We start from the raw sequence: 23907 nt of genomic DNA, 5'->3' as shown, positions 1-23907 counted from the left end.
TTTTCTTTTCCTTGAAAAACCAACAGACAAAAAGCCTGCCTGAATGCTGTCCTTTCTAGCCTTCTTTCTGTCTTTAGGAGAACATTTGCAACACATTAACACACTCCAAAATTTCACAACCTCCTGTTTATAGATATCCATCCATTTCAAGTTTTCAACTACATAAAAAAATCCAAGCAAAAAAAAACAAGTACCTGAACTTTCAATACCCTCAATACCTCAAGGCATAAACTTGAATTTCTTGATTGAATAAAGCTGTGTTTCAGAGCTTTTTACCTTGCCCTACCCATTCTGAAGCTAATTGTGCTCTCATTCACAGCTGAAAGTGCTAATGCTCTTGGGTTTGAGTCTTCTTAAGGTAAATTAAAGTGCAGATTTAGTTCCCTTCCCTCTCAGCTCCTGGGAGTGGATCCACTCTAAATTCTCACCATATTACAGATCTGTGATTAGTTTTACCCCGTGTTTTTTTCTGCTCTCACAAGGATGAGATAATTTTGTCCATCTATTTCACATCTTGGGAAGATCTCTGAAGTATTTCTGCATCCCGTCTCATGTGTAAAAAGGTATGGATAACCTAAGACTACTAAGCTACACCTTCTAGCTTCTAATTTGCTTCCCTGCTTGTTGTTTATTGAATTGTCACTAAGGAATGTGTCTTTAAATGTGATATGGGAGTTTTGCATTTCTTTTTTGTTGTTGGTATTGTTTGATACAGGCTGTTTTATAAAAGCTTTAGAGAGGCCTAACAACATCTTGATGTACTGCCATAAAGGAATTAGCTCTCAATTCATTTCAAGAAATGAGACACTGTGTTGCCCAGTATGTTGATGAAACTATCAACTTTATTCACAGATAAGTCCTGAACTCTGTGACTTCCCACACATTTGTGTGTACACGCGTTTGATTATAGGATACTGGTGCTAAATTTATAGCAGTAGATACTTGTATTTTTTTTCTTTGGAAAACAGTGTTTTCTACCCAAAAAGGTTTTTACTGTTCACATTTGAACTGTGCTATTAACATCTGATAGTACTTGAACACAACAACTTGCTTCTTTAAACTGTTAAGGAGTTAAAGCTTAAAAAACAAACTTTGGTTTCTTCACTCTTCAACCAATCTGCAAGTTAGTCACTGCAATAGCATTCATTATCATTGAAAAAAAAAGAAAAAAGTAATGATTAGCAATGCTATAATTTTTCTTTTCCAGAATCTGAGTCAATGTTTAAATTTAGCATAGATTTAGAATCACTGTTGATGGTATGTAGTGTTCACCCAGAGATTCCCATCTTGAAAGCTCCATGTGGTCTGATAAAATGGTTCTGTCAAACCATTGGGCTGTTGGCAGGTGGGAATGGGGGACAGCGCTGGCAAGTGATGTAAGGCTGCTGGGCGGGTGTTGCAGCTCCTAGCACAGCTTCAGTACAGTGGTTGACTGTTCATGTTGCATGCACATAAAGTCTGGATTATTTCAGTTAAGAAAAGTTATCACTTGCAGTAAGGGTTACGTTAGACTACTGTTTCCATCAATACCCACGGCACACTTGATCCATGGCCAAGAATATTCTGCAATAGAGAACAGTAACAGTAAGAACATTTTCAGGTTTGTCCTTCTCAAAAGGTTTTCCAAACTGACTGTAGTGGATGCCACGAGAAGTACGCAAAGCAGCTCTTCACCATCTGAGTTGCATGTTTACTCTGCCTAAGCTACTAGTTAGTCCTTCCTCGCCCTTCTGCTTGTGTGTCTCACAAGCTATGATCCCACCCTCTCCCATGAGCTACACCCTCATAAGCCAGAATTCCAAAGCAACACTTCCTTGCCCTGACCACACTTCAGCCTGGACCCTTATTTCCATTTTCCTGCCATGTGCTTATGGATGAGAACACAGAAGTGCTGTGGTCTGAGTCAGCAGCTGAGGGCACAGAGGAGAAAACAAAGCAGTTCCTGACTTTGCTTCAGCGTGACGTTATACAGAAGTTACAGAACAACATGTCTGTCCTGTAACACCGATGTGTCGTGCTGTTTTGAAGCTATGCTGTGCAGTGGGATTCTCTGTCAGGCTTTAATTTTACCAACAAGTAAATTAAGGACTTGGAGAGCTGGATTCTTATAAGTGGAGACAGACTAAACAGGATGTGTTTTCCAGAATTTGCATGTATAGCCTTAGAGTTGGAACTTTACTTAACAAAATGGTCAACACAGGAGAACAACTGAGATGCTTGTAGTGTTAGGCTTCATCACCCTATTAGCTCCTCTTTTGTTGTTTTTTAGCCACAGACAAAACTATGTAGAGTATGTGGGAATATGGGAACCTCCTTACCTGTCAATGGAGTATCTTGCTTCACAGACATTGACCAAAGCATACAGTTGTCTCAGCGCATACTCATACTGAAATAAACATTTTTAATAATGTCAAGGATGAATAACAGGTATTTTTTTAATGCAAACTAAGTTGTGGCAATACTTCAAGTATGCTATTAACGTTCAAGGCACTTATTTGCTGGTCTGAATAATCTAATACTAGGCTAAATGGATCTCCCTTCTGTGTACTTTGTTCTTAGAAGTTCATTTGGTAAATTCAGCTGCACACTAGCCCATAGGCAAGGTTCACTTATCAAACCACTAGCAATAAGAAAAAAAAGCAAACAACAACAACAAAAAAAAACCAAAGAACTAAAACAAGAAAATTCCTCTAAAAAGCACAAAAGAGGGACTAAAAGTTTAGCAAAGCTTCGTGGTCTCCTACTACCCTGGCTAAACAGAAGCTCCAGTTAGAAGAGCACCTCTGCTTTTGATTTGCTAATAGTGCTTATATCTTGTCTAATTGGCAGATAATTCCATTGACTTCTGCTAAAATCAATAACTGTTCACAGAATCATAGACTTTGGTTGGAAGGAACATTTAAGTTAACTTAGTTCTGACCCCCCTGCTATAGGCAAGGGTACCTTCCTCAGGACCAGGCCACTCACAGCCCCATCCAGCCTGGTCTTAAACACCTCCAGGGAGGCAGTGCATCCACAGCCACTAGCTTTTTTATAAAAGCTGATTTTGCAGACCTGACAGTGACTCTGAGCTTGTGGTGTTATTGTTACATGTATCAGGTTATATCTAATGCTTGTCTTACCAAGGGAGAGTGCCAGTTGAAACAATGAGTTTTGAAGTGGTTCGCCGCTGCCTGATAACAGTCATAATTGCTGATGGTCAGCCTGTCTGACAGAATCTGGTTAGTCAGTTCTGTTGATCCTGTTATTAAGGTGATGATCTTCCGCATGGATTCCTGGATATATTCTTTAGCCTGCACATAAAACAAACCTTTTAAATGTGCTTTTTTTCTTAATGTTAATTTGGAGACTTTTAATGGAATTTTTCTTTAAATCTCTTTTGGCCCTCAGCTCTTGAAATCTTTAAGGGAACCAGTTTCACCTCCTTTTTTTGGTTCAATATTTTAGACTTGAACACTCAAATGAAAACTAGGGAGAAAGAGACTCCTGGTGCACAAAATAACTCGTTTCCCCTCTGGTGTTCTGCCAGAAGAGTAGTTACACTACTGTAGAAGCTACTTGATGTGGGAGACTTGACTTTACTGTGACAAGGTTAGTTAATGCCAAAGACTAACTCCTGCCAGAAAGAATTCCTATGGATAGAGATGGGCATTTCTGGGCAATAAAAGGTGTGATGCTGATTTTTGCATTTGCTTACCTCTGTCTTTATAATCACTACTTTAAATGTCTCTGGGAGTAAATCCCTAGGTTTTAAAGGAACAGTAAGCCATCAGCTAGCAGTCTGCAGACTAATTTTGTTAAAAACTGTAAAATCTGGTAACAATCCCATTGGTTCAGGAGTGTGACTTCTTATTATGGACAGAAATCTGACCTGACATTAGTGTGGTTTTATTGTTGTTTGTTGGGTTTGTTTGTATTTTGTTTTGTATACCTCCAGGTGTGCTTTCATCTCTGCAGCAATCTTCTTAGCCTCATACATATCATTGGTAGCCATCAGCTTTCGTTTCATGATAGCGAGAGGTACATCAGGACTAGGAGTCAGGTCGTGGTGCTCTACAGGTGGCAGAGAAATAGGGACAGCTTTCTTCCCCATGCCCTGAAACTGCATCACTTTCATAGAGGAGATGCTCTGAAAGTTAGAAAGTAAATAAATAAACCATCAAGCACTCCCAGTTGAATGCTTTGCTTTGCTGTGCAAATCCAGTTCTCTAAACTTGCTCTATTAGAAAAGGAGTTCATAGGCTTGTAAATATTTTTGTTTCTGGTTAACTAATTATAAGATCAAAGCTGCCAAACATCTTGGAACTTTATTTCCAAATATCAGAGGAAGAAATGACTGTAAGGTTAAATAACCTATTCTTTTTGTAACAATTAGTCAATGTGTTTCTATCAACACACTGAATAACAGGACTGTTATAAATGACATGTCATCTCTTAGCCCCTCTCATCCAATGGAACAGTGTACTTCCATAACAGTATGTCAATATTCACATGCCTAGAAGTGGTAACTACTTGTATTATACTTGATTGATGTCAGGTTTTTTTTGTGTATGATGAACAGTTTCATTTTTAAATTAACTTTGCCCGACTCCTGTTTGTTTTAAAGGGAAAAAAATGGATAGGGCAGAATAGGTTTTAAGATGTATCTGACCGGGAAGCCCACTCAAATACGTACTTTGTTTCCATACTGCATCACATGGCTGGTGTTGGTGCGCTTCTTCACCAGCTGAAACTGCTTGTGCAGCGTTTCTTTTCTCAGATCCTCCTGCATAAAGAAACGTCCATGTGATCATGGTTACTTAAACTCAGCTACTACAAAAATAGGTGGAAACCTGGAAAAGGCTGTGGTTTCTAGAAGGAAGTAGAGGGCAGGAGCTATGAAACCTTTGAAACGCATAGAAGTAAAAAACGGAAATGAAGATTTGCCAGGATATTCCCAAATTGCTTTTAGTGACCTTTTAATTCCCAGCAAATGGACAAGCAGGGAGGAGACTACTGTAAGAATCCAGACTTGTTTCACTATTACCATTTTGCATTATGCTAATAAATGGGTTAACCACAGTTCAGAATTTGAGGATATCTGAAGCACAGATGAAACCTCCTGACCTAACAGATTTAACAAATTCAGATATGTTGTCTCAGTAAACTAAGGTGATGTGACCTTGAAACTAGTTGGTTTCTAATCTTACTGATAAAAAAGATAAGTTTCTGAAATAAATTCTGTTGTCCAAAGATTGAGGTTCTGAATAGCAGTTAAATACTTTTAATCAAATAAGTTTGTTGATTTCAGTCTCACAGAAAAACAACAAATCCTCTAAAACAACTGTTTTTAAAGCCTAGTGATATTCGTGCATAGAAATGTAAGCAGTCATATCTAGTAACCCACCATATCTGAATCTTCCATCCAATTCACGCTGTACCAGTCACCAAGATAAGTCTGCCTTTCATCATCATAGTAACAGGCATAAGATGACTCCCTGGGGTTGGCAGCGGTTGTTGCGTAAACTGTAAGACAAAGGGAAAGTTGTTTTTTTGTTGTGGTGGTGGTGTTGGTTTTGTGTTTAACACCCCGTTTGCTCCATGACTGACTACTTTTGCTCCATGTGATATATCTGCCTAAGGATTTTGGCTGTCATTTACTTCTAAGTGGTGTGAAGAAAAGTTTTTTAACTTCTTATTTGCAAGAAGCCAAAAGCCTGGATGGTCTTTATAGGATTCTGGAAATGTTTTTAATGGAACTTTCCATAAATGGAAAATGTTACTTTCTCTAATCCTTTCTAGGGATGCATGTGGCACTTGAAACCTATCCCTTACACAATATCTGTTTAGGTCTTACCTATGACAGGTTGAGAAATCTGAGTCCATTAAGTTAACTGATTGCTCACCATTGATATTATCAGCCAAATGATTCATCATAGATCCAGACTCGCATGCTTCAATGTAAAACACCATCTATAAAATAAATCAGAGACTTAATTCCACAAGGAAACTGAGAAGAGTCCTTCAGTGCTTTTCAGCTGTAGTTAAACTGAACTGATAACCCTGAAACAAAACTTATTTGCAATGCTATAAAATAAAACAAAAAAAGGAAATAGATTTTTTTTTTTGGGGGGGGGGAGGGGGGGTGGAATCTAAACAGAAAGGGAAAACAAACACAATGGAAAGATGCAATCAACTTCTATAGAATCTAAAGGGATCTAGTGACTAACATAAAAAGCACATATCAAACACAAGTCAACCTTTAGGCCTAGCAGTGTACCACTAATGAATGTAGTATATCTGGAACTTATGACATGTTCCTAAACACCCCCAACTATTCTATAGATAGAATAAGCAGCTTTAAAAAAAGCTACTATTAGATTCTAAAGACCAGTCTTTCTGCTTAAAACTACTTGTAATGAAGTAAACACGCAGAATTTTCTGAGAAGAGATACAGTCTTTCAACTATATTAGCAACTGTTAAAGAAAAACAAAGTATATACGAACTTCCTGTAGGAACGGTGCAGTCTGAAGTGAACAAAGCACAGGAAGAAAGAGTCAAGTATGCATTATGAGGGTGTGATAGTTACAAGTGTTATTTCTCCCCTGTTGGTTACACTTGCATGTTATAGAGCCTGGGCTATATATTTGCTGCATCAATTGCAAACATCCTGTAAAGATGGAAAGGGAAAATGTGTAGAGAATCAGACCCATAAGTCATAAATTCTAATCCAAATTTTATTATATGGCACCAACTTCTTTGTGCTTTAAATTACCCTGGAAGTGAAGACAAACAGCTCTCTTCCATACCAGCTGTTCTTTTAATCATACAACTTCTAACATGCTTGTTTACCTTCTGGTACTTTTTGTGATGATACATGTACCAAATGGTCTTGTTCAAGTCCTTCACATGAAGCTGTAAAATAAGAAGGCTTCTGTTAAAATCACTGATGTTCAAAAGACATGCAACTTTTTATTAGGAACAACTACTAACTTATTCATAAGTGTATCACTTCACCTTTAACATATCCAACGTCTTGGACATCTGAAACACAATGTGCTAGTATTTACCACTGGAAAAGATGGCTAATGGTGCCAAATGATACATGATTCATGTAGTGCACTAGAAAGCAAGTCTTAACTATGTGAAGCAAAAACACTGATGATGAAGAGAACGTTGCTTGTTTTCTCCCTCCAGTCCTTAATACAGCAGTGCATCAAACACTTTAGAGTTTTGGATCTATTATTTAATAGTTTAGTATGTCACTAAAAAGATAGGGTTTTTCTTTTAATGACAAACTCCAAAGTAATCCCCCCAAATCCTTACATCATCATCAGGAAAAGCTAGAAGTCCTGGAGCTCCATGGTCAGTGAAATAAACAAATACATGATCCTTGGGACCACTGTAAAGAGAAAATTTAAAGACATTATTTTTAATCACTCCAACCTAATCTTTACTACAACAACCATCATCTGAAGCACACTACCAAGGCACTCCAACATCTGAAAACAAAGCATCTGGAACACCTCATGCTCTTGGTAGTAATTTTTCCTTCCAAAACATACTACTTTGAGTGCTTTTGAGAAGAGATGAGGGTTAGGAAGAGAAATAATATCAGATATATATGGTTAGTCCCTCAAGCATGGGGACAATTGCTGGTTAGACTGGGTGTGGTAGTTGGTAGGAGTACAGCTGTTTCGCCTGTCTGAGAAATCTGTTATACTGTGGGGAGATTTGTAGCGTTCTGGTAAAAACGAACTCCTTTTGTAACTACATTATAGTGAGGCACCAGTAATATGTGATAAACCACAGCATGTTTTTTGTTTGTTTTTTTTTTTAATAAGATCCTTTGTATGTTTACGTAGTACCTTGTTGTGATCTGTATAGCTATACATAGCTAAATTGGTAGCAGCCCATGTCTCATGAAGACCTGATCTATATAAAAACTCCTTGTGCTAGGTAGGTTGTTTCTACTATGTGGCTCCACAGTTGGTTGAGCATTGTATGCTCGTGAGTGCTGGCTCCCTGAAGTTTGCAGCAGACTTTTATTGCTCTATAACCTAATAGATAATGTTTTGCTGATACTAAGGTGTTGCTCTAACAGCCAGATTTCCAAAGGGATTTTGCTTTTAATCTGTTCAGGAACAATTTCAAATAAAATATATGAACAGATTGGATGGAGTTCCCAAGCCAGGTTTCTGCCTGGCCAATAACCTGCTGGTTAGGGAACAATGTAGAAGACAATCTAAAAGACTTTTGAGCAGAAAAATAATTGAGTTCTTGTCCCACCCAAGAGCAGAAGTGAGGGCACTGACTGAAATTCATTCAACAAAGCGTAATGAAAAAGAGGTTGGGACATATTTGTCTGCTATTCTTGGCCACTTTCTTTTTTTATTAGGGTTCAAGCTGTCCTCCTCAGTAGTTAAGTGCCTTTGGCCCTCTGCAGAACCACTCCTTTATGTGACTTATAACATCAAGATTTTACAAGTGAGGTGTGTTCTGAAGTACACTTTTTCAATAGGCTGAGGAATGCTTTATATTCATTGCTTGGTTCATTCCAGCTACTAGAAAAGAACAATCTAGTACCTGTACAGCAGTTTATTAACTTTTTGCCTATGTGACCTGCATATATTATTTTCTATCTTGCTTCTTTAGGAGGAAATATAAACAACTGAGAGCAGCAGATTATTCAAATATTGTCCTGCTCCTTCATTGCTTTTATTCTTCCCAATGCTGGAGGACTCTTCTGTTTCACTGCTTTATCTCTAAAATGAACTGTTGGATGAAGACAGGCCCTTACACAATTTTTTTTAACTAGGCAACTCCTTTGAGAAGGTCAAATTTAAATTTCAAATTTTTTACAAGAAATACAGTACATAAAAAAAATGACAAATAGGAGAAATACCACTAGCAGTACTGAGTCAGAAATATTATATGCTTCAGCAAATAGGCATCCATCGTATTTCACACTCTGTAGATACCTGGTGTAATTTATTCATCTTGGATCTTTTAAAGAGGTCTTCAACTAGGCCCTCAAATAGATTACTTCATTATTGAACCAACAAAGTTCTGTAAGCCTTTATAAACTGCACTCATTAATTACAGATACTCTACTTGGCCAATCTAGTATTTATTATTGTTCCTATATTAGAATATTGCCAAACTTAGACACATTTGTGCAACTAAATTGACAAACACTTTAAACTACATATCCATTAATATGCAAGGCTATGGTACTTTTTCAGCCTCAGAGACTTTCTGCATTAAATATAAACCACAATTCTATTTCATTACATTCAAAGCCTAAATATATCTACATCTGCCAAGGCTGGGATTAAGCATGCAATTCTTTCAGCTGATGAGCTGCTGAATCTATCTCTGCCCCACTGCTGCTGATTGCCATCTCTTACTACTTCACCTATAAAACTGTTTGTGTATGTCAAACCAAGCCCTAGCAAATTCTCTTCAAAGGTCTCCAAACGTTAACAGAATTCTCTTTTTATACATCTCCTTCAGAAAGAAAAAAAGATAATAACAAATAACAGTTTAATTGACATATGTCTTAATACAATCAACCCTGTTTTCAAGAATTTGTCTCATCTAGGCTCGCTATCAGTAAAATACCAGCTCTAGTTTACTCTCTTCTTTTAAATCAGTACTGATGTACAGTAGAACACTGTACTTTCTAGTGCACTAGAAAGCAAGTCCTATCTATGTGAAACAAAAACAGGGATGATGAAAAGAACGTTGCTCCTTTTCTCCCTCCTGTCCTTAATGTGGCTCTGCAATACATGCAATTATTTTCTAAATGAAATTTCTCTTACCTTTTCAATACTTTTCCTGATCCCACCCCCTTCACTGCTTCTGCATCCCCTCTGAGGACAGCAAGGAAATTCTTTGGAGTAACATCCTAAAAATTTAAAAGGATTTAAGTTAAAAATTATTAAATATATATATCTATATATTTAGTAAGATGCCTTCTGAAAACCATAACTCATGTATAGGTGGCATGTTTAGCTGACCACTGATATTCAAGAACAACATTTCCTCAGTTTCCTGTATTGTTCATATTCTGACAGCAATTTGTTTTCTGATACTTCAGCAGTTCAAAAGAAGAATGCAAGCCAAATTCAGAATGTGTCTTGTATTAGAATGAGGACTTATTCTGTATAGTTATCATTGGAATTCATTGTCTTCGTTCCTACTTAGATTTCCAGGGATAAAGTAGTCTTACTGCTACTATGGAACTGAATGGTTATAGTTTCTTGAGATTTATGTTTTGGAGGTGAAGCCAAATTAAAATCCCCAGCCTTTGCCAACTTTCACCCATCTCTTCAGCCATATATCCAGGTCCTTGCCATTGCATTACAAAATTATTTCTGTATCTAATTGTTTAACTATATATTGGTATCATCAGGAATTTTTAAAAATCCCCCGAAAAATCATCTACTATTAATTTTAGCTTCAAGGACACAGTTTCCAGTCTTGAACCTAACAGTCCAACTGTAGGGATGCATGTGTAGACCGTATTAGCCACTGATGACTCTCTCAGATACCAAATCATGAAATCACCAAGTGATTGCATTACACTTCTGATTTAATGAAACAGACTTGCACAGCTGTTCTTCAGATTGAGTTAAAACATTTTTGTATGCAAGACAACATGAGGATTTACTTTTATGACCACTACTTCACCTCCAAGCAACTAGTGCTTACATTCACCTTATGAACAATGAGCTTTGTGCCAAACCATGCAGGTGAATAAGCTGGCAGCTTTATACTATGTGCATTTGCATGTGTAACATACAGATTAAAAGCATTTATCCACAACACTGGTTAAAGTTGAACCTTAGTTTCCCTGAAGTTGCATTTCATTCCTACCTCTTTTGTATAGTCCTTGGGTACTCCAGCATACACGTCTGTTCCATTAGGTCTATTGATGACAATGCCTTTTGTTGGATTTCTGAAAGTTGAAAGCAATATAAATACAAAGAATTAGTAATGTGCCATACAACAACCACAGAACAACTAGGAAACAATTTAAAATGTCCTGACTGGCCACCTTGCCTTTGAGAGAGTATGAACCGTAGTACCATGTATTCTTAAGTGATCACAGAATACAAAGGCCTTTATATTTCAGTCACTTCACATGTTCAGCTTAGGTGTCCTTACACTCAGAGTATCCTACCACAGTTCGTGTAGATTACCCTGTGCATATAGGTAGGTTGTCTGTTATACTATTATCTCTCTGCTTTTACTCTTTCCTTTAATTCCTTTTATTCTCTGCTCCCACCTATGCTATGCATGTCGTGTCTGCTGACTTCTGCTGAAGTTGTCTCAGAATTAGAGGCTGTAAAAGTGAACAGTTTCATATAGAAAAGAATGATACGCTATACAGGCAATAATCAAGGATGGGTCATGTACATTTCTCTGTTCAGTGCACTTTCTGGAAATTAATCCATTTGATATGTGATTCATAGGCTTTTTTTTGAAAGATGTTAAGATTCCCTACATTTGTGTTTTTGGGTTATCTGCTGTAAACCGTTATGTCTGGGAGGTAAGACCCTTGCTCTTCTAACAGTGAAGAACTGACAAGGAGCTCTAAAGTCCTCAGTGCCATAACACATTTGAGATGTGAAGCAATGCTTAGAAAAGCTCATGTGCATATCCCAAAGCAGACTCACAGTGCCAATGGATAACACTTCTCTATATACATTAGGCAATCTTAAAAGCTCTTAGAAAACTACTACAAACCCAAAATATATTATTGACTATGGCATATTTGTAGAAAACATAGTTTGTTATCAGTGCACATTCACTACTTACTCATCATTATCAGCAATGTCATCATACATCATGACAATTATCTGTTCATCCGGAATTCCATTTCGGTGTACAATCTGGTATGCGTGGCACACATCTGCCTGTAATAATGGAGGTTTTCATTATTAGCTTTAATGGAGACTTCATGCTTGAGAACAAGAAAAATAGCTTTGTGGACATAAGACCAGGCTATTTTTCAGAAGAAGCTCCATCCTAGTATTTTCATTTCAAATGTAAGAGATAGAGGGTTGCTAGAAGACTGAAACGCACAGATGTAATCCAGAATTGACTTTCTCTTACTAGGAACAGTTGCAGTAATAATTAAGACTAGAATTAAAATCTCTTCAGTTTAAAATTTCTATTCAAACACAATCTAGACGTTACTTGCAAATTAATAAAGATAACAAAGTTTAACAAAAAGTCCCCAACAATGTTCTGTGTTGTGCAAGGAAATGTAAGTGAAAAACTTGCCCACAGACAGATCCAAAGTGCGCTAAGCAGAGGAAGAAAGAGTTGGATTTCCACCAGTTTCAATTAGTTCTGCAACAAGGCTGCATGACTAAGCAGCAAAAAAAACCCTTGGCTGAAACAAGTACAGCTTATTAATATCAACTCTGCAAGGACTTTTTTCAATTTATTTTGTTTTATTAAATGAGAATTTTGATTAAATAATAATGCCTTCTTAATTGTATGTTTCTTGTAGAGTAACACTAAAGTATATTCAGGGCAAGGAAATGGATTTCCATAGAAACCTGAATTACAGAATTTCTATTCAGGCTCTTTTTCTGACTCATGCAGGATATGAATAAGCAGATTTTCTTTACAGAACTGCCTTCTGATGGCAGAGAAATAACAACACTATTACATACAATAGTATTGTTACATATAATATCGAAGCAATATTAAAGTAGAGTACAAAAGCACATAATCATTCTTTTCTTCTAGACTTGCAGTCTGTAAATGACTGAATGAATTATTAGCAACTACATTTTAACTCCAGAACTATATCAGATACATGAAAAAATGTGCAGATTTAACAGGAGAAATTTCACCTAAAAACAATTTCAAACTTCACATGCAAGCTAGAAATAAGATTTAAAACTTACTTCTACTAACTCATTTACTAATTTACACACCCAACTAAAGCAACTTAAGTGGACCTCCATAAGCTTAGTTTACTTAGATGCATTACAGACTTCCACTAGTTTAATCTAAAGGACTCTGTAAAATCCTGCCACTTCCATCTTATGTGGCTGAAAACAGGGTAGTTGTGCAAGACTATGAAGGGTGAGGCAAATTCAGTACCAACGAACTCTCCGTCCCAGGGGAAAATATTCCTATATGACTAACTCTGAGTGTTAAACTATCCTTACTAAAGTAGTTTTACTTCCTACAACGCAAGTCAGGGTAGGCTCTCTCCCTCCTGTCTCAAGCTACCTCCAGTGTTTACAGTTTCCCATTTCCTTGTATAGAATTATGGGAGCTGCTGCAGCATCAAGCCAAAGATACGGGTTAAACCAAAGTTATAAATGGTACCACACACAATGCAGAACAGCTGAGTGCAGGATGGACTAAATAGTAAATAATTGGTTTTCAGAAGCAACCCAGGCAAAAGTAGTACCAAAAAGTACTACCAAAAGTAGTAGCAAAAGATACCTCAAATTAGTTCAGCTTTGTAATTGCATGCTATCAGGTTTCTTTTTTTGTCTGCTCTTCACTGTATTGATTGACTGTTTGTTCAATGTATCTTGTCTTACATAGACACTGATGGCAAATTTAAATGGGTCAGAGTATTTAGTGTAGGTGGAAACAGACCAATTTGATCAATTTCCATCAACCTTAATTTATGCCTGTTTGGATTTTGGCCCCACCTTTTAAGACTTTTGCTATGAGAAAGTGTGTCTGCTGGTAGTACAGTGATATCACCAACATAGGGTATTGTAGCAAAAACATGTTTTGCTGCTAAAATTCCCTTATCTTAAGTAGAATAGTTTTGAGGAAATGTTTTTATGTGTGTAGTTAGCTGACTGGACCGGCCACCTTTGATGTTGATCACATGCTCTTCTTCTCCCCTCCCATTTACTGAAAAACAACCTCTATAAAACCAGAATAGAAACAGCTTGCTGCTAGAATAGGGAGCATTTGTCAATCTACAGTACTTCCTGTTATCAGTAAGTGCATATAAGTATCATAGCTTGAGCTTTGCTTCTCACAGAAATATTTCTGTAGCATAGCTAAACGTGTAAACTACTCTAAAAGAGCTAATATTGTTGATTTAGTACTTGATATGAACTCTATACATAAAATCATCACTTTAAGCAAGTCATGCTTTTGTGATCATGATTTGGTGCGGCTAGGAGTGGCTCTGTTCTGAAAGGCAAAGATGAGAAAGTCCTATTATATAGCTGCTACTGCTCAGCAGTGCACAGGTGCCAGCTGTAATGGAAACTGTTAATGGAACAGTTCAGACTTTGTATCCCCATGTTAAGTCCAAGCCTGTTGTTACATCAGCAAATTCCTAAGGAATATCTGAGCTTAAACCCACTTTAATAATTAACTCCTGTATTTTGAAAGCATGCCAGTCAGGTGGAATCTCCTTCCTTTCCTGGGATGAAAACAAGAAACGCCAACAGAGCTGTTTAGACATCTGAGTTAACACAGCTTTCACATAGCCTGCTTTTTTTTTTCTTTTTGGAAAAATCAAGTTGTTTTGCGGTATGGACATACATAAATATTTCCTAAATGAAAAAAAAAACACCAACTTCTGTGCATTTAGGTACTTCTAGTCTTATGACTGCCAGCCGCATGGCTAAAAAGCACGTGTAACAAAGTGTCAGCCTCTCTGCAAAGTGGTACTGCTCATGCCAAAGGTATACAGAAATTCTATGGCCAAAATAAGAATGATCTCCAATACATAAGCATGGCTGAAGACTATGTCTGAAATGTCAGCCATGTTTCATTCCCTTTCTGAAGCATGCATCAGTCGAAAACTACAACTCCATTAAGAACTTAGGAAATGTTTAATCCCTGGCCCATAAAGCTCACTAACTGTAAGACTGAAAACAATGACTGGAAACAGACCCATGCACACAAATTTAAATGTTTCAATTTTCAGCATTTTCATATTGTCAGGTTTTTTTAAAGCTATTTTTCTTCTCTGGTGTATGCTCCACCTTTACTAAGACTCAACATTGCACCGTATCGATAATGTTCATTTATGGCTTTTGGAGTATTCAGAAAGTAATGGCCTGATCTGCCTGTGAAACCAGCTGTAGGTTTCCTTTATTTGCCTACACTTGAGGTTTATAGCTCTTAATGTGGATCCTGACCAGCTGAAGTCTTAGGAGTTTCAGATTCGTTGAGGTTACAGGTGCAAACTTACAGTTCAGAGAGTGCACAGTCTTTACAAACTTGATACTGATGGTCTGTACAGTGTACAATGACAGACTAATTTCTCTACAGGCTTTCAGGAATGACACTGGGATATGTTTGAAGATGTGATCTTTGCTCCTTCCTTTTATGTTTGCATAGTCAAAGGAACAACTTCTGCTACCAGATACCTACTGTGGAAGGCAATAGAGAGCAGACAGGCTGTTCTGTGTAAGGACTGAATACAAAGCAACAAAAACATTAGGTGTAATACAAACACGTGGCCTTATTTATTACCTGTACCCCAAAGAGCTGAATTGGGCAACCAAAACCCAGGCAATGTGTCTGCCTGGTCTCTGGTTACAAAGGGTTATCACAAGGGACACTTAGGAAATAGCACCCTGTATGTTAATGAGCAAATGGCACATTGAGTAATGACTTGCGGGAAGATTCACATCTACAAGTTTATTTTTACACAAGCTAGATCAGAGAAGTTCTGAGGAAGAAAAGGGACAGTGGCAGGGAAGTGCACGGAAGTGCAATTGATTTTCTTCTGCAATTTCTCCTTTGGAAAGAAGAATAACAAAGAATTAAATCCCATAGCACTGCTTAGTTTCTGTTATTACAGTAATTATTATACTGAAAATTGTTCGTTCACCATGGAACAATTTCCATGATGGATAAAGCACAGAGCTGGAAGTTCAAGTCCTATTCACGTTCCACTGCACCTAATGAGCAAGCCACTTAGCACAGCACTTCTGCATCCACAGCTGGAAATAAGGGAGCACTAACATCTGCAAAGCATGGCAGTCAGGCTGCATAACATTTCTAGAAGCCTGTAATGACTCCTGAAGTCTGTTAGTGCCCTACCTCCTCTTTACAACTCTCCTAGAAATCAGTCTGTTGTTCAGCTAGCTTTGCTGGAATTAAGCTTTCTTAAATGTTTGATACTTGAGGCACCCCCTTGTCGAATTACAGTTAGCAGCATGTACACACTGCATTTTCCACGAATTCGCTACTGGGTGTCCCAGTACTCATCTTCCCTCCATGGAGGTGGGCCCTGAGAGGCAGCTAAACAAGACAGGAGGGGCTTCTGACAGCCTGCATCCTGTGGGAATTACATCTTTTCTAACAGACTAGAGGTAGACTGTCACACTCAGAACGGATAAGCGAGAGTGCAATCTCTTTCTGACCGATCCTGCACACAAACTTATAATACTGATTTCCTAACTTTGACAGGATTGCTAACAGTGGTCTCATTTCTTTTTTTTCTTTCCCAAATGCTGGTACTACTCCGAAAGCCAGAGGAATGGTTAAAATACAGACATTTCTAGGATTTAAAAGCAGTATCTGACACTGTAGATGCTTTGCAGTTAGTTGGCATTCTCTTTAAATTGAAGGAGTTAGAAAAAGAAAAACCCTTCGTAGCAACCTTGAAAGGGTTACTTAGCAGACAGTTTAGTATCTCGAAAAGGTACTTAAGGTACTTAACTGGCTGCTAAGTGCCACCACACCTGAAATGTAAATGTGAAATTCTGACTTATCCTCAGACACAAAAACTTGGTGGGCATCTTGTGTTCCTCATTGGTCCCTTATACCCAGCAGATAAACTTACTACTGAAGACCTACCAACAGAAAGGTTAAAAGCTCTATGCCTGATCAACCGTAGAAAAGGAATTATCACGAACCACAGATTGAAAAAGAAATTTTATTTAAAGACTGAATGTTGCGGTATTAATTTCTCTTAGTGGAAGAGAGCCAGAAAGACCAGTTACACAGCAATACCAGCAACCAAAGCACAACTCAGAATAATTTCACATTCAGACATGCCAAGGAAGCACAGTGATCAAATACAACACTTGGATTTTTGTAATCGTTTTCTGTCGAAATTTCAACTCCTAAAAATCTCATCCCTTCACACTTAATTCCACCTCCAGTTATCAAGCGATTGTTACAGTGCAACAAGCTGCCACAACCCCCAAAACCAGTCTGTCCAAGACATAAGCCAGCATGTGTCTCCAACAGGTTCTTCCTCAAATGCAACAAGGTTGTCAGGCTGGTTCACTTAACTTTAATCTCATCACTGCACTGAAAGCAGCAAACTGATTGCAAGCTGAAGGGGAAGAGAGGCATAAACATGAAGCCCAGTGCATGCAATACATAGACTTGTTTCTTTCCCGGTTGCAACAAATAGGGAAGATAAGGTCTATCTAGCTTGTACAGGCAGCTGCATTAAAAATGAGCAGCACCAACAGGTTTCGAGTTCAGAAAGTCAATTTGATAGACGCACCCCATCTATTTAATGCAGCCTAAATTCTAAAATGCTGGTTTTGTGCACTAGCATGTCAAAACCGGTAACAGTCCAGTAAAAGATTTTTCTAACAGTTAACAACACACAAATACCCAGGTCAGAATAAAATGGGCTGAGTTCTCCAGAGAAGCAAGAGAGCATTCCAAGGTTTGAGCAAGGACTGTGTTTAAATGAAGATGAATCTGTTTAAGGGATTGCCCAAGAATTCCCCAAAGGGAAAAAATGCTGCAGTCTCCTGACCACTAATTACAAAAGTCCTGAATTTAATCAGAGTTAAGTCACAGTCCCATCTGTTCTGACACTCGCCCTCACGCCAGTGGTGACAGCACTGGAGTTCCTGTTTCCTTTTCTCCTCTTTCAGCCCTGCACCCCAGAGCACTGTATTCTTCTTGTAGCAGCACGTCTGAGACCATGCAGAATACAGACAGTAAAAAGCTTAAAAGAACCCTTGTCCTCCACTCTACAAAACCCAGAAAACATACTGTGTATACACAGCTTTAGCTGAGTTCTTCAATCACAAAGAAAGGAAAATTTTTTGTAATGCAAGCTTACAAGAAAAACAGACAGAAAGATGCATGTGTCTCAAAAATAAGGTTTAATTCTAGACATCACTTACTCATCTTTAAGTTGGAGTCAGACCTTCTAGTGTGGCAATAAGCTATCTAGCCTAAATGATACAGGTCTCCCAAAATACACAAGTGTGACTAGAGGAAGAACACAGCTCCTACCGCTAATGACAACTTTTGAATGGACGAAAGGCTGGATGAAGCTGTAAACAAAAAAAACTCAATAAGAGGAAATATGAAGGGTAGTTATTAGGTGAGAATAACAAGACAAGGCCAGGCTGCCTTGTTGCTATTCTTTTACAACACTCCACACGCTCCTGCAAGCCCAGAAGCAGAAGCACTTGCCCAAATGACCTAAGTCTGTACTATTCTAGGCAGCTGCCATCTCCCTGCGAATCCCAGAGCAGGCATTTTGTGGAGAGTGGTGTCAGCATGTGGGTCCTTACCTGGTGGCGGTAGTTGTACCAGCCATTGGAACCTGCAACAATCACCACCCAGTGCTTGCCTCCATCTTCAGGCTCTTCCAGGGGGAACGTGCTGATGCCCAGAGTGCAGCTCAGCAGCACAACTGCTTCCAATATCATCTTTCTTCTTTATTTATTCTGCAGATGGGACGGAGAAAAAATCCCTAATGAAGAGGTTTGAGAGAAGTAGATCAGAGGGTGTAAGCCAGAAAAAAAAGTAAACCAAAACAAAGTAACCACCAGCAGTATCACAACTAGAAGCCCTTCTTGCTTGTGGACTGTTTTTGTATTCGAATTTTTGCACAATTTCTGGTCATATCTTCCCTTAGCACCAAGCTGCTACTGGTTACAATACTTTTCTGTCAGCTTTCAAATGTAGCTGAAAGCAGTTCTGAGAGGGACAACCAAGTCTTTCAGCTCCCTCTGGTTGTTTTGTTCTGTAGTAGCTGGCAGTGAATAAGTTTTCAGATACAGAACAAGTATCATTGTCCAATATTTCACACAAAACTTTTTCAGAGTAGCACTGTTCTCTTGGTTTCTGCTCGGGTAGCCCTCTGGTTCCACTTGCTGGCAATGAGCCCGTTACCATCAAGTTTAACCCCTGGTGATGCAAGCACAAAGATGTACAGATGCGGGGCATTGCTCAGGAGCTGCAAGGTCACAGCACCACAAGAGCTCTCTATACCCACAGAGACAGTGAAGGGAGGGAAAGCCCAGAGTGCTGCTGATCTGCATGCGACACAGCTGGGGCTGGTAGGAAGCACAGGCTGTGAGTACCTTGTGCTATTTGTGCAGCCTGTGCTGGCGGAGTGCAAACCGGTACCACATGAAAGAGAGGTACTTTCATCTATTTTGCACAATGGTTAAGTGTTTGCACAAGCTGCATAGAAACAGAATAAGGTCTGAGACTGTGAACACGAATTCAGAAAAACAGAGCCAGAGAAGAGCTGCACACTCTTAGAGGGGGGTTTTACCAGCTTAAAAAAAACATTTTGGAGGCTGATCCATTGATACGTATGTGAGAGGTACGCTAAGAGTGAAGCAGTCTACTTAGCATAGCTTTCTCTGGAATAAAATTGGAAACTCCCAAAGCACACTGCATGATCGGAAGGTATAATATCATAGCTGCCACTACGCCAAAGAGCTAACAAGCATCTAAGTTAGTCTCAGTTCCACATGGCCAGAAACATCCATGCTCTTAACTTAGACTGGAACAGACATAACTGACTTGCAACTAGGTCATGTACAGTGAGTACTCATAGCACAACACAGTATGGCTATTTCTAAGACTAGATCTCCTTGGCACCAAGGCTAAGTCAGGCCGGCAGTTACAGGAAAGAAAGATTGTAAATGTTTTTGAAAGAGGTTTTTAGGCTTTCTTTTTCCCTTTTTAGTGAAGCTAGCACAAAGTGAAGGAAGTCATGTTAGCACACTGGTCTCTGCAGGAAGAGTTATTACCACACCAGTGAACTCCAGAACAGAGGGAAAGACAACCAAACATTAAGAGCTGTGACACTGCTTCTTCAGAAACTCACCTTCAGTTAGGACACTTACCTTTCTGCAGTAAACCACTCCTAGCACTGCCTGTAAGCACAAGATTTTGGAGCAAGAACAGTGTAGGAGAACTACTGACAGACTGTTTGCTGAGCTATTAGCTACCTTAGCAGCTAGATGTGCATGAAGGAATAAGCAATAATTTTCTGCACTTTGATAGACAGCTGTGATCTCTCATGCTGAGCTGCAGCTTTAAGTTCTTATTGTGGTGTTGCCAGTGACAGGCAGCCCTACATGCCACCTCTGCCTTGCCTATCTTGTCACTTCTTCAGACAATCGACACAAGCGGCATACTAACAGCTGCCTTGAAGAGGCACTGTGTTCACAATGCAACATCCACAAAAGCAGCCTATGCTTAGTTGTAGCACAGCTGAGACCAAGCTGTGTAAAACTTCTGTCAAATGCCAACGTATGCCATGGAATAACATTCCTATTCAGTTTCAGGGATACCTAGCTGCTGAAATACTGGACAGGAGAAGAAAAATAAACATATTTTAGACCATCTACTTTGAAATCTTAACTGAGTTTAACTTACTGGAATCTATAGCCAAGTTTCATGCAAATCCTCCAAAGTTCAGTATCTGTTTCATGTGAAGAGATCTTTTCCATGTTAATTAAATTTCTCCAGCTAAAATCACTCATACTTACAGGGAAAAAAAAATACAAAGAGGAAATAAATTGTTTGAATGATTACTGAGCTAGGAGATACGGTTTGGTGGCTTGTGGTAGCAGTGGTAACGGGAGGATGGTTGGGCTAGATGATCTTATAGGTCCTTTCCAATCTTTTGATTCTATGATTAACGGAGATCCTTTCACATGATGCTTCTCAGTTCTTAAATCATTAACTCAAATTCATTATGTATCAATAGAAGCTGTGCTGCTGCCAGCTGCTCCCTGGGCAGCACAGCAGGACGGCTAACTCAGGGCACAGTGCATCAAGCACATGAAAAAGCCACTGCCACGGCACAGGAGCTAGGGTCAGAGCAGGAACGAATGAAGGCCAAGTTAGCAAGACATTCAGTCTGTCCCTCCATGTGGTACAGGGACATCCGGACCCTGCAATTTCCCGTCTCTGCTGAGACCAAGTCAGGAATAACACAGAAGTGAAGGAAAAAAGAAGCCAAGAAGGGTTTGCACTATGTTATTGGAAAGCCACCTGTTTTGGTACAGGATATTCAGATTTGATAAAATTGATAATATTCTCTGATGACATATAATCCCACTTACCTTTTTCCTCTACTATAATTAAATCAATCTAACATCAGAAAGGAAAACCAAAAGGCACAGACACGCCTTGGTGCCCTAATAAGCCACAATTAATAAAAGCCCAGTTCCCCAAGGTTCCCTGAGCAGCTTTTAAAATTGGCTTAACCATTAAACAAAGGAGCAGCAGAAGCAAGTCTTTCATTGCTTGTTTCCAAATACCAGAATAAAATAAGTACATATTTCTTTTTGTTTTAAAGAAAGCCTTTGATTGCTCAGGCAGCAACTTGAAAGGTAGCATTCTGGGGTGTTGTAAGAGTGCTTGACCCAGAGTCTAGCAGAGAAAGCTCCCATCACATGTCATGTCTCCAGGTCACATTTAGGAACCAGCTGACCAGCTTACCAGAGATGCGTAAACAGCTTTTTCTGAGAGCAAGAAATAAAACACATCACGTGCCGTCTCCAACGCACGCAGAGCATGAGTCTTGCTCTACAGAACAAACACAACCTGTGCATGGAAGAACTGAATACTCACAAAATCATTTCAGAGCTCTGGCTGACCCCCACACAACAGGGGATGATTTCATCAGCCCTTCCTGTTTTTTTTCTAGCAGAAGAACTAACTTGGCTTTGGATACCATGTCAGGAAAAAGGCACCTCACAGACACAGCACACGACCCTGCACACACAGAACCACAGCACACAGTTTGCTCAGCCCCTGTAAGGAGCCAGACCAGGCCAGGCAGCCCTTGCCAGAGCAATCTGCCCAGCTCCTGCATTCTCTTCCCAAGCTCCTGTAACCATTTCCCATTGCACACCTCCGACCTGTTTAGAGATGGGAGCTTACACCACATCTGCCAGAGCCACTCCTCCAGCCAGCAGCCTGCTCCCCGTGTCCGCCCCGCCTTTCCTTAGGAAAGCTCCACTGAACGACAAATCTCAGATCCCAGGACATGCTAAGGAAAGAAGTCTGCGTTGAGGAAAGCATTTTCCACTGGAGATTATAGCAGCAACTGCTGCTTGGTACAACACCACATCTGCTTTTCTGTATACACCTCTATAGCAAAAAGCAGAAGTCCTTGCAACCACAGACTCTGATAAACCACATTCTTGAGATAGAGGTGAGGGGCTTTGTCGCAATACAGCTGTTTACAAGGGTCACGGGTAAATACTTTATGAAACAGCTTAATTTGATAAGAACTGAAGCTTGCAGTGAAATAGCTGAGCACAGCTCCAGGAGATGTGGAAGTCAGTGCTGGTGAGAAAGCACGAATTCATCGTCACATTCACTCAGAACGACGTTAAACATCTTTAAATGCTATATCGAGGTACTGAGAAGTAAGTCAAAATTCATCGCGGGTGCCTTGTTCCCAGCAGCAGAACCAGCTCCAGGGAGCCCCTCAGCCTCCCAGGATGGAGACAGCCCCCCGGACCCCTCGTAGGGGATTTCTTTGGGCACTTCGGAAATCACAGATGCTAATTGGGCAGATCTGAAGGCCTGAGTGGAACCGCCTCTGCCAATCTCTTCCACATCTGATTAAAGTAAAGCAGCCTTGGCACATCCCGAAGGAGTCACATTTAGCAGGCAGAAAAAAAACAAACAGCGCAGAGACGACGCCCCAGTGCTTGCTATTTCTCACACCGCACGGCTCCGCGGCGGGGAGGAATCACCCAGATGAGGGTGCACATTTCTGCCCAGCAAACATGGAAACGTTCGGAGCGCGCACGGAACGAAATTCAGGAGGTGCGATTATTGCAGCTCAACTCCTGCGCTCCGGGCCCGTCAGTGCCGGCCCCGCGCCGCGCTCCCCTCCCGGCCGTCTCCCCTCCCGCACCGCGACGGCGCGACACCGGCCCACCTTACCGCGCTGCCCCGGAGCCGTGGCGGGCGCTGTGATTGCGCCGAGCGCCGTGCGGGCCGAGACGATCGCGGATCACTGCGGGCAGACACCGGGCCTGTCCAATCGCGGCCAAGCGGAGGAGCGGCCGAAGTGGCACCACGCTGCACTACGTGTCCCGGCGTGCACCGCGCCCCGCCGCGTACTAAAGGTAGCGAGGCGTTGCGCGCAAAGCACGGTGGGAGTTGTAGTCCGCCGTTTGCTTCGGGGCGGGACGAGGACCGGGGGCCTTAGGGAGGGAAGGAGTGCGTCAAAAGGTCAGCCGTGAAACTGGGCGAGAGAGCAATGCCTCAGCATCAGTCCCGAGTAGTTTGTGGAAGCTGGACTGCACAACACAGGCTTCTGAGTCTGCCATTTGTGTTATCTGCATATCTCAGTTCTGCTTATGATAATAAACGTGAAAGGTCAGTGCTGGTAAACCATCAGTTTGTGTCAAGAAGTGTGTCCCAGAGATGTGGCTTTATGGGTTTGGATGGCTCCGGTGTGGCCTCTGAACTGACAATGGCCACCCTGCTGTGTATCCAGCAACCCTAAACCTCTTTCCCTTCTGTCTGAGTTTAGTAACAGCATGGCTGTGCTTGTGCTTGGAGTGTTATCCGCTGGTCCTAAGAGCTGTCTGCATCAGTTAAAAGCATTGCTGGCCCATATCTGAGTGCAAAGGTGTTTGCTTTCAAGTTGTCACAGCTGGGCTATGCGAGCCAGCCATCATTTCTGAAAAGTCAAGTGATATCGTTGTCAA

The 23907-nt window shown here is 40.2% G+C and overlaps 1 protein-coding gene across 6 annotated transcripts; it reads right to left on the bottom strand.

The window, feature by feature from the left end:
• Positions 1-826: 826 nt before the first annotated feature.
• On the bottom strand, positions 827-23287 carry LGMN (legumain). 6 transcript variants are annotated; one of them, XM_072338672.1, is made up of 14 exons: positions 23135-23287; positions 18496-18651; positions 11807-11904; positions 10862-10943; positions 9805-9890; positions 7307-7382; positions 6833-6895; positions 5886-5952; positions 5387-5505; positions 4676-4765; positions 3932-4129; positions 3123-3293; positions 2319-2386; positions 827-1563 (listed from the first exon to the last, which is right to left on the bottom strand). In XM_072338672.1, the coding sequence occupies exons 2-14, from the start codon at positions 18631-18633 to the stop codon at positions 1524-1526; spliced, it is 1296 nt and encodes a 431-aa protein (XP_072194773.1). In that variant the 5' UTR covers positions 18634-18651; positions 23135-23287; the 3' UTR covers positions 827-1523. The 6 variants fall into 6 exon arrangements, with proteins under 6 accessions (XP_072194773.1, XP_072194772.1, XP_072194776.1 ...); XM_072338671.1 differs by having other exon boundaries at positions 18496-18677; positions 23135-23281; XM_072338675.1 differs by having other exon boundaries at positions 23130-23226.
• Positions 23288-23907: the final 620 nt, after the last annotated feature.

The sequence above is a fragment of the Excalfactoria chinensis genome, chromosome 5, assembly GCF_039878825.1.
Source record: "Excalfactoria chinensis isolate bCotChi1 chromosome 5, bCotChi1.hap2, whole genome shotgun sequence".
Taxonomy (NCBI): domain Eukaryota; kingdom Metazoa; phylum Chordata; class Aves; order Galliformes; family Phasianidae; genus Excalfactoria; species Excalfactoria chinensis.
Note: the sequence above shows the minus strand (reverse complement) of the source record. Positions and strands in the feature narration are given on the sequence as shown.